General features: G+C 36.9%; 1 protein-coding gene across 1 annotated transcript in view; it reads right to left on the bottom strand.

Moving 5' to 3' along the window:
* ADAMTS19 (ADAM metallopeptidase with thrombospondin type 1 motif 19) overlaps nucleotides 1–15,601 on the bottom strand; it is a 271,163-nt gene that overhangs the window by 40,435 nt on the left and 215,127 nt on the right. Inside the window, 3 exon segments of the mRNA XM_017874729.1 lie at nucleotides 729–876; nucleotides 5,928–6,029; nucleotides 6,031–6,061. Of these exon segments, the coding sequence (XP_017730218.1) occupies nucleotides 729–876; nucleotides 5,928–6,029; nucleotides 6,031–6,061 (281 nt within the window).

Here is a 15,601-nt window from a genome sequence, read left to right as displayed (position 1 = left end):
TTTTTTTTTTTTTTTTTTTTTTTTTTTTTGCCAAACACAATAGTTTTCTCCAAGATGCCCAGGCTTCCTCTTGCTTTGAATGCTCTGTATTTCTTGTCTCAGGAACTTGTTCTTATTAGAATCTCAGTGTCCATCAGACTCTGTCCATGTCATATTATAAACTGTCTTTCACTGGTTACCATATCACTGGATATTAACAATTTTATACTTACAAAGTCCCACAGTATAGTGATATGGTAAGAATAAGATCTTTGAAATTTATATCTTTACAATAGCCTTATGTATTGGGTATCACAACTATCATGGCCAAATTTACAGAAAGGGAAACTCAGGCACACACAGGCTTAATAACTTACCAAAGATTACAAAGTTGTGGCACCAACAATTCAAATGAGGCTGTAGACTACTTAACAGTGAGAGATGTGGGGGTATTAGCAAAGTAACAGAAGCCTGTGATTGGCCTCTTCCCTGGACAAAGCATCACCAAGGTATGACACTTTAGCAGCAACTAGATTTCTGTGACCTATATCCTCCCACATGGAGCTACATATGCTTCTTTAGGCTAGCCAGTGTCTAGCTTTGATATGATCATAGACACTGGAGCATATTTAAAATGCTCCATTTAAAATGATTCATACTTACTCATATATTTTTCTAGCTTCATCTCCCACTTGTTTGGAAAATAAACCATATACTCATCTTGCTTACCAAACACTTTCTATTTTCACCTCATGACATCCTGTGTCTGGATCCTTGACAGCCAGCCCCACACCCATTCCTCCTAGAAGGGCTTCTCCATTCAACCAATGGGGACTGACCTTTTCTTTGCTCTCTATCACCTGGCTTGTAGCACTCACATGACTTATTACATATTCCCTAGGGAAGCAGAGGGGCTCAAAGGCTACCTAATGAATTTGGCCTTCTTTTCTTTGTAATATATAAGTTCCTCAAAGGTATATATCAATGTTTTGTTTTTGTTAGCATCCGTAACACTTTTACATACTAGCTTTTCATAAAAATTTTATTTTTTATTTTATTTTATCTTATTTTTTTTGAGATGAAGTCTCACTCTGTCACCCAGGCTGGAGTGCAATTGCATGATCTTGGCTCACTGCAACCTTCGCCTCCTGGGTTCAAGCCATTCTCCTGCCTCAGCCTCCCAAGTAGCTGGGCCTATGGGCATTTGCCACCATGTCCGGCTAATTTGTGTATTTTTAGAGAAGGGGTTTCACCATGTTGGCCAGGCTGGTCTTGAACTCCTGACCTCAAGTGATTCATCCGCTCTGGCCTCCTAAAGAGGTGGGATTACAGGCATGAGCCATCATGCCCAGCCATAAACATTCCTTGAAATGGAATTTATGTTTCTCTCTGTTTTACAGAAGTAACCTTAATTATTCCAGATTTACCAAAACCAAGCATTCCTAGCAACGATCCACATTTTGAGGAGTCACATCCTCTTACAGCCTAGTAAATCTCATCTGTAAGTTAGTTTAATTGTAAATGATTTTATGTTTCTATTTCTGAGAAAGGAAATGGAAGGCTTTACAAGGTTATTTTTTCCTGGTCTGTCCAGCATGTTGCAGACCTGCCATTTTTGTTTGGAGTTCCCTGGTGGATTTCTCCTAAAGTGCATATTTTCCAAATTTAGTCTAGTTTCTGCTTCATATTTCTGCAAGAGAATATCCAGAAAATAATCCCAATCTAAGTCCATCTACATATCTTTTCCAAATATGGAACTCAGTAGACACTACTGGGTTCTTCTGTACTGAAAAGAGAATTATTTGTAATTTCATGGAATCTCATATTTTAAGTAAAATAAAATTTGAGATCCTCAATACAATCATAAAAAGTTACTTTTGCTATTCCTTATGAAAACCACTGAAAAATAAGAACAAAATATAAAATGTATTCTAATGAAAGAAAACATTTTCGTGGTTTAGAACTTACCTAATTTGGAAGGATCCCATTTCCTTATCTCTAAGAGACCTTCTACTTACAAAGGTATTTACTAGTGAATTCATCTATTTTATATTTGGCCCATAGAATGCCATCAGGCCATTTAGTGACTTTTCAATAAATGTTAATGGAAATTAGAAATTTTACTAAGTTGGAGAAAGGGGAAAGACAGGAGGAATAAAGGATGTACTCTTCCAGTAAGTCTTGGAAAGTTTTCCTGTGGTGACCCTTAGTAATTGCCCATGTTCATTTCTGTCTTTCCCATATTTTGCTTAACCTCACTAACATCACAGCTTCGTGGTTCAAAATAAAATGCCTCCTTTTCCAAGGGAAGGGAGATAATAATCTCTAACAAAAAGACTTCCAGTCTCCAGCTGCAAAAATTTCTCACTCAGAAATGTACTGACCTTTTAAAACTATTCATTTTACCAAGTCATTATTGAGACATTTTTCTCCAAGATAGTTGAGGTCAGGGAATGAAAAATAAATAGTGTGTTGTATTGTACACTCTGCTCCTTCACAGACCAACTTGGGAAACAACAAACATGCTCTAGTCCTCAAATCAGTTCATTCAAGATTCCTGATGTATCAGAAAAAGCCACGGCTCTTTCACCAAATTGGAACAACTATATGGCAATATGAAACAAATTATGTTTTGAAGTATTTTAATATTATTTAACACAAGATAATTTAGCATCTTAATATCTATTAAAGGGGATAGAGAATTCTGAGGAACAGCAGTGACAGTAAGGATCCTGGTTCTTTAGCTGACAGGGCCAAGGCCAAAAATGTTACTTTATTTATTTGTCCAGCACTGAATGGAAATGATCCAAGGACCTGAAGGTAGGCAAGGATAATTCCCTAGGTCACTGTACCTGATTACTACTCTGTATCATGAAAAAGCTTTACTAGTTCACACACTTATGCAGTTAGGCTGTAAAGCCTGCACCCAGGAAGGTGCAAAGAACATGACATTACTGAAGGTATGTTCATGTACTTTTCTCTTATGCACATCCTTTTATATATTATTCTTCCTGTTCTTTTAAAGCAGATATTTGCCTGGGGCAGGATTGTTAGAGCAGGAATGCAAAAGACGGGAAAAGATAATAATCAGCTTCTACTACTATAAACCAAAAATAGAATTCTAAGCCCTCCAGCTGACTGAATGGACCCTCCTCTCTTAGCTAAGGGGACACAACTGAATTTGAAAAACTAGTTCAGATCATTATATGAAAGGAGGGTGGTTAGACATGCCTCATTATTACTCTCCTTCCTTTGGAGCTCAGGCACACTACTGACCAGCATTAACATTAAAACAGAGATCCTAAGACTAACTGAATAGACTCTTTGTAGCAAAAGATACTAAAATCCAACTTGACTCTACTATAATATCACATGACAGATAGCAGGGTCCTCAAAGAGATCAAACTATTTTACCCCCAAAATTTGACATACTTTGAAATGGCCGTGCAAAGCTCTCTCTTGTTGGGGAAACTGACATTCTATAGAGAATTCCCTTCCCTTTCCAGGCCTTTTGCTGATACTTTAGAAATTGGCTGAGAGTCTAGCACATTTTAAGGGTCTGAAGAGGAAATACTGCCATCTATTGCCCCTGGAGGTTGGCCACTTATGAGACTTCATCTACATAATACGAACCTCGGTCTCTACAACCCCTTATCTTAACCCAGACACTCCTTTCTGTTGATTCCAGGTCTTCAAATAATAATTTAACCCTCAACCAATTGCCAATCAGAAAATGTTTGAATCCACCTTTGACCTGTAAGTCACCCCTCCCCCAACAGCTTCAAGGAGACCAAACCAAGTTATGCCTCACATGTACTGATTGATATCTTACATCTTCCTAAAACACATAAAACCAAGCTGTAACCCAGTCACCTTCAGCAAATGTTCTCAGGGCCATGTGAGACCATGTCATGGGTCATGATCCACAACTTTGGCAACATAAGCTTCTAAATTGATAGGAGACCTGTGTTAGATACATTTTGGTTTACAGTATCTAAAATATATAGAATCTACAGAAAGCAAACCTTGAAATTCAAACTTTGTAGATGGTTATTTTCCAAAAATTTTTTTTTTATATGTAGTTTTGCTCTTGTTGCTCAGGCTGGAGTGCAATGGCACGATCTCTGCTCACCACAACCTCCACCTCCCGGGTTTGAGTGATTTTCCTGCCTCAGCCTCCCGAGTAGCTAGGATTACAGGCATGTACCACCATGCCTGGCTAATTTTGTATTTTTAGTAGAGAGGGTGTTTCTCCAAGTTGGTCAGGCTGGTCTCAAACTTCCAACCTCAGGTGATCCCAAATTCTTTGTTTTTTTGTTTTGTTTTTTTTTTTTTTGAGATGGAGTCTCGCTCTGCCGCCCAGGCTGGAGTGCTGTGGCCAGATCTCAGCTCACTGCAAGCTCCGCCTCACGGGTTCACGCCATTCTCCTGCCTCAGCCTCCTGAGTAGCTGGGACTACAGGCGCCCGCCACCTCGCCCGGCTAATTTTTTTGTATTTTTTAGTAGAGACGGGGTTTCACCGTGTTAGCCAGGATGGTCTCGATCTCCTGACCTCGTGATCCGCCTGTCTCGGCCTCCCAAAGTGCTGGGATTACAGGCTTGAGCCACCGCGCCTGGCCCCAAATTCTTTTAAGCTTTCATTAACATAGCATGGCTAGATTTAGAGGGCTTTAGTAATTGAGTTTCCATGGGGGGTGTGAACAGGGAAATCAGGACTAAGATTGGTCTGCCTGACACTAATCCCCAAAGAGATTAAGAAAGAAAAGCTCAAATATGGTTAATTAGCAACTTTGTTCCTCTCCCTCTTACCTCCCCCATACCTACTCTTTGTGGTAGATGGCCATGAAGACAGTTATATCAGTTATAAACTGCTATAAAATGACAAATTATCTGCCTATCTGAATTGTAGGATGTGTAAATTCACCATGAAGGCATTACAGAAGCTCTTGTGAGGGGAAGATCAATGCTCTGACTACCTAAGAACTTACAACTATGTCCTCACTCACTGGGCTTCAACAAATTCCTGAGTGTCAGGACAAAGTAAATATTCCTGTCCCAATATTCCAAGGAATCAGTCCAGCCTCACTCTTTCTGTCATCCCATTCCTAAAAGTTTTCAGGATTTTGGACACCAGGGCTGAGTCCCAATCAAGCTAAGCCTTAATTTTTATGTGAAAGCAGGTAGATTGGAGCCCTGTGTTGGCAGCCATGCCAAGTAGCCTCGTTGCTAGGCTGGTCCAAGATTACACTCAGGTTCCACTCATCTGTCTTTGTCCCAACTTCCAGTAACTAAAGCATGGACTTCTTTCTTCCTATTCCAGTTACAGCTGCTCAGCATTGCTGTTTTGTCCTCTACTTGTGAATTTCTTGTCTGCTTTGTTACCTAATACTCATTGGGGAATGTCAGAGGAAACCAAAGCATCCGTGGTACAGTAACTGGGACCCGGGTCAGAAAGTTGGTGATGAGAGATCGGAGACTGGGCAGTTTGCTTTGGGAACTCTGGCTAGGAAGTGAGAAATTAGCCAGAGGAACCAGAAACACTACACTAGCCCTATTCTGCTGGGGTCTGGGTCATGGCAGTCCTAGTTTGGTTTATGTTACTGTTGGCAAATCCTAACACACCATTTTGGAGAATTCAGGAGCAAACAGCTATGTTCAACCAAATAACAAGGTTTTTGAAGAGGGGACCTAGAGCTTATGAAATGATTTTAAATAAAAAGTGGTTTTAATTACTCCTCAGCAACCGTCCCTCCCAATACCCCTTCCTTAAGTGGAAAATTCTTGGCCTTGCTTTCTTAGATCTTGCTTATTTAATACCTTACATTTTGGTACATATCCTTTGGCAATGTTTTTAAGAAAATGTGATTTCAATGATATTCTGAGCATGGTTTAAAGGACAGCAATTTAATGGACAAATAATGCTTTAAGGGTCGCTGGAGTAGGGTTACCTTGTTTGACATGGTTGCTCATTGCACTTTCGAATCTGTGGCTCTGGCTTGGTTAAGTATTTGCATTTCTTGTTGTCCACAATGCTGATATTTTGCTCATGATTTTGTGCAGGACACCGTTGTCTTCCTTTCTCCTGAAAAGAACAAACAAACAAAGAAATATTATTATAGGCCTTCATGTAATGGATTTAGGAGGTGTTCATAGGCTTATTGTGCTTATTTTTTATTTAAAAAACATTTTTTATAAATTCAATTTTTATTTTAGTAAAATTTTTTAATTGATTCATATTAGATGTACATATTTTCAGGGTATATGTGACAATTTGATACATTCATATAATAAAAGCAGGGTACGTTGGAATCCATCATTTAAATATTTATCTTTTCTTTATGCTAGACACATTTGAATTATTCTCTTCTAGTTATTTTGAAGTGTACAATTTATTAATGTTAACTATAGTCACTCCATTGATTTATTGAACACCAAGTCTTATTTCTTCTATCAACTTTTATTTTAGATTCAGAGGGTATACCTGCAGGTTTGTTACATGTTACTATACTTTTCAAAGATATTTTAAACAAATTTTAGAACAGTGAAGATATTATTTATAATTTACATAACAAAACGTACTTCTAGGCTTCAAAGGGATGAGTAATAAATTTTCCTTGTTAGAAATTAAATGGCAAGTTTTATATACAAAGTGATCCTGACAACATAAATTAGCAAGATACAAACTGAAGATGCTGTAAAGGATTGTGGCCATCTTTTAGCATGAAGTCATGGAAAGCTATATTTCCATAAAGTTAAATCTCCCTAATACGCCTTCCTGAAAGCACATAAACGTGTGCACATTTTTACTATTTGGTTTGTACATCATTAGTGCTTTATAATAAGGTATGGAAAGCACATTTATTTTGAGTATAACTCAGACCTTTATTCTTATCACCTCTAAGAAAGACCCCAAGAATTCTAGAAATCTTTACCCAAATGATTGTCATCCTCTGTAAGAAAAGACATGGGACTCTTACCATCTTTTACGGGATTTCAGAAAACTGACTTTTCTACTTTCTCTAGTATGATAAAGTTTGATTACAGGATGTAAAAATGACAATTTCTATGCTGTATTCATTTTGCTTACACAGCCCTGTAAGCACACTTCCTTTACAGGAGTTATATTATTCATCTTACAATTAAAATGTCTAGTAAGTATGTGCTAATTTCTGTTTCTCTTTGAAAAGTCTTATATGTAAATTTCTTGTGAGTAGAAAATGATACACATCTGTATAAGATGTAATAATCTTATTTAATCCATTGTTTGACACTATAAGATACTTAAATCAGCCCAAAATTTTGAAGCCAGATGGATCATGAAGTAAGAAGACATCATAAGTCTGCTGCTGGTTCACTATTGAAAGGCCCATTAGTTAAGGTTCTATGACTGACATGCATGATAATTAGGAAGCTTAGAGCATTCATGCTAGTAATAACAAACAAGAAAAGCTGGGCTGGTGGCAGGGAGGTCATTCTGCCCCTCAATTAACAGAGAGAGCGTCTGGCATCAAGAATGAGGAAGGAAGGGATGTAGACAGAGAGGCACTTTGAATAATTTTGGAATACCTTTCACTTTAGTTTGAATGGGAGATGGTAAGAGACAACTGGGTGGCCAAGTAAAAAGCAAAATAATAGCTTTAGGTTCAGAGTCTTTCCTTGATTTCCTCTCAACAGCTCTGAGCATAGTCCTACCACAATTTGTAGTATGAAAACACAACTGCATTTGTATACATGTGTAAATTAAATAATTATTCTGTGGTTATTGCATGTCATGTTATTAAAACCATTTGGACCTTTAGTTCTATCAACAGTGATAACATAATGTTGGCTAAGTTATTCCCTTTATAGGAAATCTTGGAGTACTGATGGAATGCAACTTATTCTATGGGGGCTCAATATAGACAAGAGTGTCAGGCAGGTAACAGGCCCTTTCCTTTGAGTGGAACGAGGTATGCCTCCTACCAGTACCCTGTGGCATTCCAGAAGTGTACACTGGTGGGCCAACAATGAGGAGGGCCTTGAGATGACATCCAACCACAGGTTAAAAAGTGGATTAGGAAAATAATCATGGCCTATAGGCAGATGAATTAGAAAACAGTACTCATCCTCCACATAGAGGTGGCCCCACAGCAGGCTGCATGGCTTGGCAAATGGAACATGGACTGGATTGCAGTCCCCTTGGCTGAAGACTTTATGCAGTGCACAAACTGCCTGAATATGGGAGCTACACCCTCTGAGGTCCTCTTGAGCGAACCTTTGCAGCTCATGCAACAAGGTGACCTGATGCTAACTTGTAGAGGAAAGGCAGTCTTTCATGTCCCTGGCAGACACTTAGAAGCTGTTCATGCTATTCCTTGGTAGGTCAAGAAGGATAAGGTGTAGATTAAGACTTAATCACAGTAGTGCTCAAAACCCAAAAACTTCAAATAATTTTCAGATAAACTGCTGGAGAAGCAGAAATGACATTATGCTCTTTTTTTTTTTTTTTTTTTTTTCACATGGAGAAAACAGGTCTCACGAGGTAAGATTTACCTAAATGTAAAATTTTGGGACAGATTTTTGATTTTTGGTCAGCTTCCTCCTAGCTTCCTATGCTTCAAGGGCTCCTTTAGGACCTGAAGTACATATCAAATAGATATTATGCAGATTTTGTATAATGCTAGCTTAGGTATTATTTCTACATTATTATGATGCGATAGCCAAAAGCAGGATTAAAGTAAATACTACTTTTAAGAAATATAAATGTTAGTTCTAAAATTTAACTCGAAGCCTTGACACTTTTACAGAATAGATGCAGTTGCCTAAATTCATTTAAATGATAACATTTTGCCTACTGCAACACAAAAACATGATGGGCATTATCCAGAAAGCTTTTGCTGAACATATATGTAGTCACAGAATAAATAACCCAAGGCTGATTATAATGCTTTTTTCCCCATCCTTAGAAAATATTTAACCTTAGTTACATGAGCCCACTGCTTGTGTACTGAGATACTGAAAAAGAATTTTTTAACTATAAGTATTGTCATATCAAAAGGGATACAGGTATCGGCATCATTTTAGGGACACGTTAGTGGTTTTCTAAGTGTGAAAGTGCATGAGTATGAATTGAGACATTTTTATTGACATTGTAAGAAAGGACTCCTACATCATAAGTTTTTGGCAGCCAGGGGAAGCTTAGCTCTTTTAAAATTTCATTGAACACAAACAATAGAATTAGAAAAAAACTCATTGCTCAGTGACAGACGCGTTACGCCTATGAAAATACAACTAAGATCTTAAAGCCATATGGAAATGTTATTGTTTGAGTTTTTCTTTTGTATATTTAAATGTCCCAGCCAACACAGGAAATTTCCATTCTAGTATTCAATAGCAGTATCTACAATGCATCCAATACTGTGGCACCTAGGGACAAACGGAAAGTGATGAAATAACTGACCTTCTGCCTGAATTATGAGAGCTGTAGGCTGTTGACAGCGTATTACTTGCTTTATGGTGATTAACTTCACCTCTTGGTCATTCCCATTAAATTAGTCTTGGGGAAATCTGTCTGGATGTTTTGAATACAATTATAAATATAAAATAACCATTATGCATTCATCTCTATTGAATTGCAATATCTGAAAATAAAGGTTAACTTTTATTTATTAACTCTTTGAGCTTTGGAAATTTAACAAAGACTAGACATTATATCAAGTGAGCTGCCTTTTCCAGTTTCACAGATAAGCTGACACTTTTTACTATAAAATATATACTCTGTATTTAACTCATAAAATGAATATTTCAAAATAAAACTAAATTCTGTTGAGGTATATCACATTACTAGAACTTGCATTGTAAATGCTGAAACATATTCTTGGTTGTGGGTTCAGTGTTTCAATAAGAATAACTGAAACTTTCCATACATTATTTAACATTCTAAAATTTTAAATTAAATTATAGAACTCTAGAAGACAGAGACTATGTGTGTGTGCGTGTCTGTGTGTGTTTGTAAATTTCTTTATAATTTTTATAATTTTCTTTTAAAATTTCTACGTATTAATTTTCTATTGGATTAACAATGGCCAGTAAGAATGAGAACCAAAAGTAAGTATACTTTGATGAGGACGAAGGATTTTCTCTGAGCGCTTCCTAGAGCTTTGTAAAATGCTGATTATTTTTTACACCTACATTTATTTAACTTAAACAACTTTCAAAATCATGTATGCCATTTACTTTTACCCTTTTTTTACATTAAAAAATGTTATTCCCTTAGGATATTGTCTGAGTGTTAAAATGACTAGTTCTTTTTTTTATTTTAATGAAAATAATTTACTTTGCTTTGTTCACAACACCTAATATATAACTAATCTGATCTTGCCATTTATATGCATGCAAATATTTTAATGAGATCCCATAGCTGTCAAGTTAAATTTAACTTAACTGTTAGCATAACACTCAAGGACCTTCATGAATTGGCTTTCATCCTACTTTTCTGATCAAATCACTTCCCACCCACCAATCCTCATATTTTACACTCTAGTAATAACATTTTCACTTCCAAGAAAGTCTTTCACTTGGCACGTGGGTGCCTTTGCACCAAGGCATATCCTTGGAAGACTTTCTATATCTTCCTTTATCACTGAGTATGGTGATTTTATTATTATCTGACTTCCACTAGATGGACTGTGAGTTCTCTGAATGAAAGATATATTCATCTTTGGACCACCTAGCAATAGTGGGTGCATGGTCAATACTGGTAAAGGAATGAATGAGTGAAATATAATCATGTAATTCAAGCTGTCAGTGCCTTCTGTATTAAGAGGCTCATCTCAATACTATGTTTTCTAAAATGATGAAAAAATCATTTGCAAACTAAATGATAAATTATCAGGAATCCAGTTCCTCTTATGGCAAATCCAGTTCCTGGATTATCACTTAAGTATTAAAAATCAAAGTTATGAATAGTTTCTGTTAATATAAGATGTTTTTATTAGTATATGAAATAATATCTAATTATATTAGATATTGAAATAAAATAATGCAGAGAAAAAATAGAAAAGATATTCTGGTGCATTTTCTTTGGCAAATAATGTTTATTTTGGTACATGCATAGTACATTTAAAATATAAAACAGGCCAGGGGTGGTGGCTCACGCCTGTAATCCCAGCACTTTGGGAGGCTGAGGTGGGTGGATCACGAGGTCAGCAGTTTGAGACCAGCCTGACCAACATGGTGAAACTTGGTCGCTACCAAAATACAAAAAAATTAGCTGGGCATGGTGGCAGGTGCCTGTAATCCCAGCTACTTGGGAGGCTGAGGCAGGAGAATCACTTGAAATGGCAAGGTGGAAGTTGCAGTGAGCTGAGATTGTGCCACTGTACTCTAGCCTGGGCAATAAGAGCCAAATGCCATCTCAAANAAAAATAGAAAAGATATTCTGGTGCATTTTCTTTGGCAAATAATGTTTATTTTGGTACATGCATAGTACATTTAAAATATAAAAACAGGCCAGGGGTGGTGGCTCACGCCTGTAATCCCAGCACTTTGGGAGGCTGAGGTGGGTGGATCACGAGGTCAGCAGTTTGAGACCAGCCTGACCAACATGGTGAAACTTGGTCGCTACCAAAAATACAAAAAAATTAGCTGGGCATGGTGGCAGGTGCCTGTAATCCCAGCTACTTGGGAGGCTGAGGCAGGAGAATCACTTGAAATGGCAAGGTGGAAGTTGCAGTGAGCTGAGATTGTGCCACTGTACTCTAGCCTGGGCAATAAGAGCCAAATGCCATCTCAAAAAAAAAAAAAAAAAAAAAAAAAAAAAAAAAAAAAGAAAAGAAAAGAAAAGAAAAGTAAAACAGAACAAATCACACCCTTACATGTTCTTTCCTAGGTTAAATATATTCTAGAGGGTTTTAAAAGGTATAGGCATTCGAATACTGAAATGTTTTCCTCCGCTTGGACCCAAAGGCTTGGGTATCTACTTACGATCTCGATAAGGACAAGGGAAGCAGTGTCTAGAGGATCCCAGGACAGTCATAAGCTAGACAGACTTGGATTGGTGTGAAGAATGTAGAATGTTGGCTTACTTTTTTTCCTTCAAAGTAGATCTGCTTAGGATTTCCTAAAAGCATGTTTAACTCTTCATGTGTTTCAAAAGGGGTTACTGAATTTTGGGGTCCTCATGCTATTTTATTTCATTAATCTATTCACTAGATCAAAACAATTCTTAAAGTTATGCAGTTAATGCTGATTCCACACACAATTCTCAGATATTTTGGAATAATACATTTATAATGCCTCTGAAGACTAAGATCACTTAAAACAGGTCTTTAATGTCAAAAGGAACCTTGCAGCAAACTGATCTACACTTCTGAGGTGCCAAAATAAATTTAAACCATTCCTCCAAATATTTTAAGATGATTTAGAACTCTAATGCAAAGCAAACATTTCTTTCACAAAAACATTTCAAGCTGTTTAAAATAAAAAAACTAGTTTTAATGACCAATGTTAAAATACAAAATGATATGTCAATTCAAATATTTCTAGAATTATCATTAGACTCAAAAGACTGTGATAGAAAGTGTAATAACTTACGTACATATGTTAAACTGTTGAAAAAATTTACCTGAGATCATCAGCCTTCATTAGAGATTTTAAGGCAGTATTCATTTTAAAAGAGAGAATTTTCATCTCTCAGGCTTTTCATATGTTATAATAACTGACAACAATAAATTAATACATATGTATAATAAGTTCAGTTTGAGTTACCATTTTAAAACTTAGTTTGAGATACTGATGTAAAATATAATTATGATAAAAATTTGCTAGATAACCATATCCTTTTAATGTTTATTTTCCCACTTATTACAGTATTGGTAATTTAATATCTTACAACAGAATTAGGAAAATCACATCTTATATACAAATTTTATACTGCACTGTGATACTTTATTTGCTCTTAATATATTCTTGTGAAGTAGAATACTGCTATTATTATTCCTCTTTGCTGTTGAAGAGAAATTTTGCATGAATCTGTTTCCAGTATTCTGTGCTTTGAACTCACTCTCATTTAATTCATGAATATGCTGAAAGATTAGAAAGCTCTTTCTGGCTATAAAATCGATGATATGAAGTCAGAAATGATGCGATCCTTGAAATTCTGTCCATCCACTTTATTTATGAACTGCAAAGGAAAATAATATCCAAAAGCCCAGAAATATTTTGGCATTGAAATGAATATGCACCCTATTAATATAGAGATAATTGAAAACTGTTGACTAAATACAGTGGAGTAGAGTTGGAAGAGGAAATCTGTTCAAGCACAAATCATATAGGAGTTGTGTACTATTAGAATGACTATTTGACAAAATCAGCCATTTGAAATAAAAATAAGAGCATATCTAAATTCTTACATAACAGAATATAATAAAACATCCATTTGTATCCAAAGAAAACCTAAATAATCTCTAGAGGACATGCTGTATTTTGTGCAAATAAACTACATTAAGTCTCCTGAGCCATTCATGAAGGCAGTATGATGAGGAGGAAAGAAGACTTGAACCCCTGAGTCATTGATTCTAATCCTGGCTCTACCCAAATGGGCCATGTGACCTTGGGAAGTCACTTAACCTCTAAGCCCTTCAATTTTCTCATGTCGATAATTAAGAAGTTATGTTTAAGAATATCTAATATTTTTCCTGACCCTGAAACAAAAGGAATTTATAGTCAACCTCTAATCCTTAATGCTTAGCAATTGGTAAAACGTATTTTAGGAAGTAATTAATGTAATTTGGGGGAAAATGTTGACCCTAGACAATTTGCTTTTTCAAATTGAAGACTGACAAGTTCTACATGTTTAACTTCTTCTGATGCAGCATTTATTAGATCAAAATGGTAGAAGAAGGAAAAAATGAGAATAAAAAATTCACTGGGCAAACATTTTCCTGTCTAGAGTTTTAAATGTAAATGGATTTTAACAACTTCTTTTCAGTGGTATCAGGGGAACCATCAGCCTGTCCATCACTTTACTCCTCCATTGCCTTCCCCCCAACCACAAGATAGGGGCTTGTTGGTAGGATTGCAGATATGACTAAGAATCTTATCTAAGTTATGTTAAAGAGGAAAATATAACTGTGTATATTTTTGTTGTGAATGTATTTGCTTCTATTTTGTGCCTTTGTATTTTATCTGGGTGGAGAAGGTGAAGCACAGTCCCTTAAGAAAGATGAGCCCCTGGCATCAGTGTAGGATGAGTGGAGCAGAGGAACAGGAATTTGTGAATTTGGGTGCATATGGGAACATCAGCAGGAGAGGATGGGAGGACAGAAGAGCTCAAGTCATAGGGCAGTAATAGGGCCCAGGAGGAGAAACATAGCCACTGAAAATATCTTGTGGCAAGGCTAACTGAAAACATTTTCTTAAATTGAGAGAGTGATTTGAAATATTTTTGTTGTAACCTTATATACTTGGGGAGCAAAGTGAATTCCTTGTAACTTCACCATTCCTCTGCCCCCGGTGTTGCCTTTGCTCTGGCAAAGGTGCTCCTGGAGTCAGATAAGAACCTCAAAGCTCTGAGTCCTCTGCCAAAGGCTGCTCCTTCCCACTCTATGCTCCTTGAATATTCTTGGCACCTTCTTCTCCTAAAGACACAGCTTCTTACTCTCCCTGTAGCCCTCAGCGGGGCGACCATTGTTTTGCTCACTTGCAGGTACCTTTGGATCTAAACATGGTGGGGCTGCCATGCTCCCCGCTGGCAACTACCAGACTCCTCTCCCTTTCTGTTCTATAATCTCAGCTCTATTTTCTGATATCATCCTCTATATTTCCAGTCTTTTAGTGCCATGAGACTAACAAGTCTTTCCCTTTAGCACCCTGAGACTAATAATTCTTTAACCCCTCAAGACCCTATAATCCATCAATCCTATCACCGTTTTACTGTCTTTCCTGCCCCTATATCTTTATGTTCCTCCTATTGCACCTAAATTCCACGATCCACCACTTTCAGCTTCTTGCATACAACTTCAGGTCAAGCACTTACTCCTCTCTTACTTTATCATACTCACTTGGCAATTTCCAAACTCATTTCACAAGTGCACTCACATGCTGTAAGCTAGAGGGTAACATACCATCATAAGGACTGGTATCATCCTAAATTCATGACCATTAACTTTAAACAGACTATTACTCCAGATAATCAAAATACACATACCCATTTCATTCATTATCTAAGTGATTGATTCACATTTTCTTTTTTTCAAAATTTCAATACTTCCTTCTCCACCCTCACTCTCAACCAGATAGCCTTTATTGAGAAAATAGTTTCAACTGTAAGTTCCCAACACCTATCTTTTCTCCTGTTACTAGTGATGAGTTGTCCATATTTTTGCCTAAAGCCAACTTCACCATCCCATCCCATCCCATTCCATCCCATCCCATCCCATCCCATCCCATCTGGCTATCACTTTGGTATTTTTTTTTTGCTCTTTCCTTTGCATCCCTAGCTTTTGTTTTATTCTAAAAAATGCACATTGGCAAACAATGTTGTATAATATGCCCTATTGAAAACAACAACAAACTCCTTTGACTCATATCCCCTCTTACCACTGCCACGTTTGTTTTATATCCCCTCTTACCACTGCCACAT

This window comes from Rhinopithecus bieti, unplaced genomic scaffold, assembly GCF_001698545.2.
Source record: "Rhinopithecus bieti isolate Rb0 unplaced genomic scaffold, ASM169854v2 scaffold_8035, whole genome shotgun sequence".
In the NCBI taxonomy this organism is placed as follows: Eukaryota; Metazoa; Chordata; class Mammalia; order Primates; family Cercopithecidae; genus Rhinopithecus; species Rhinopithecus bieti.
The sequence above is the reverse complement of the archived record's forward strand: the minus strand, read 5'-3'. Positions and strand labels throughout refer to the sequence as shown.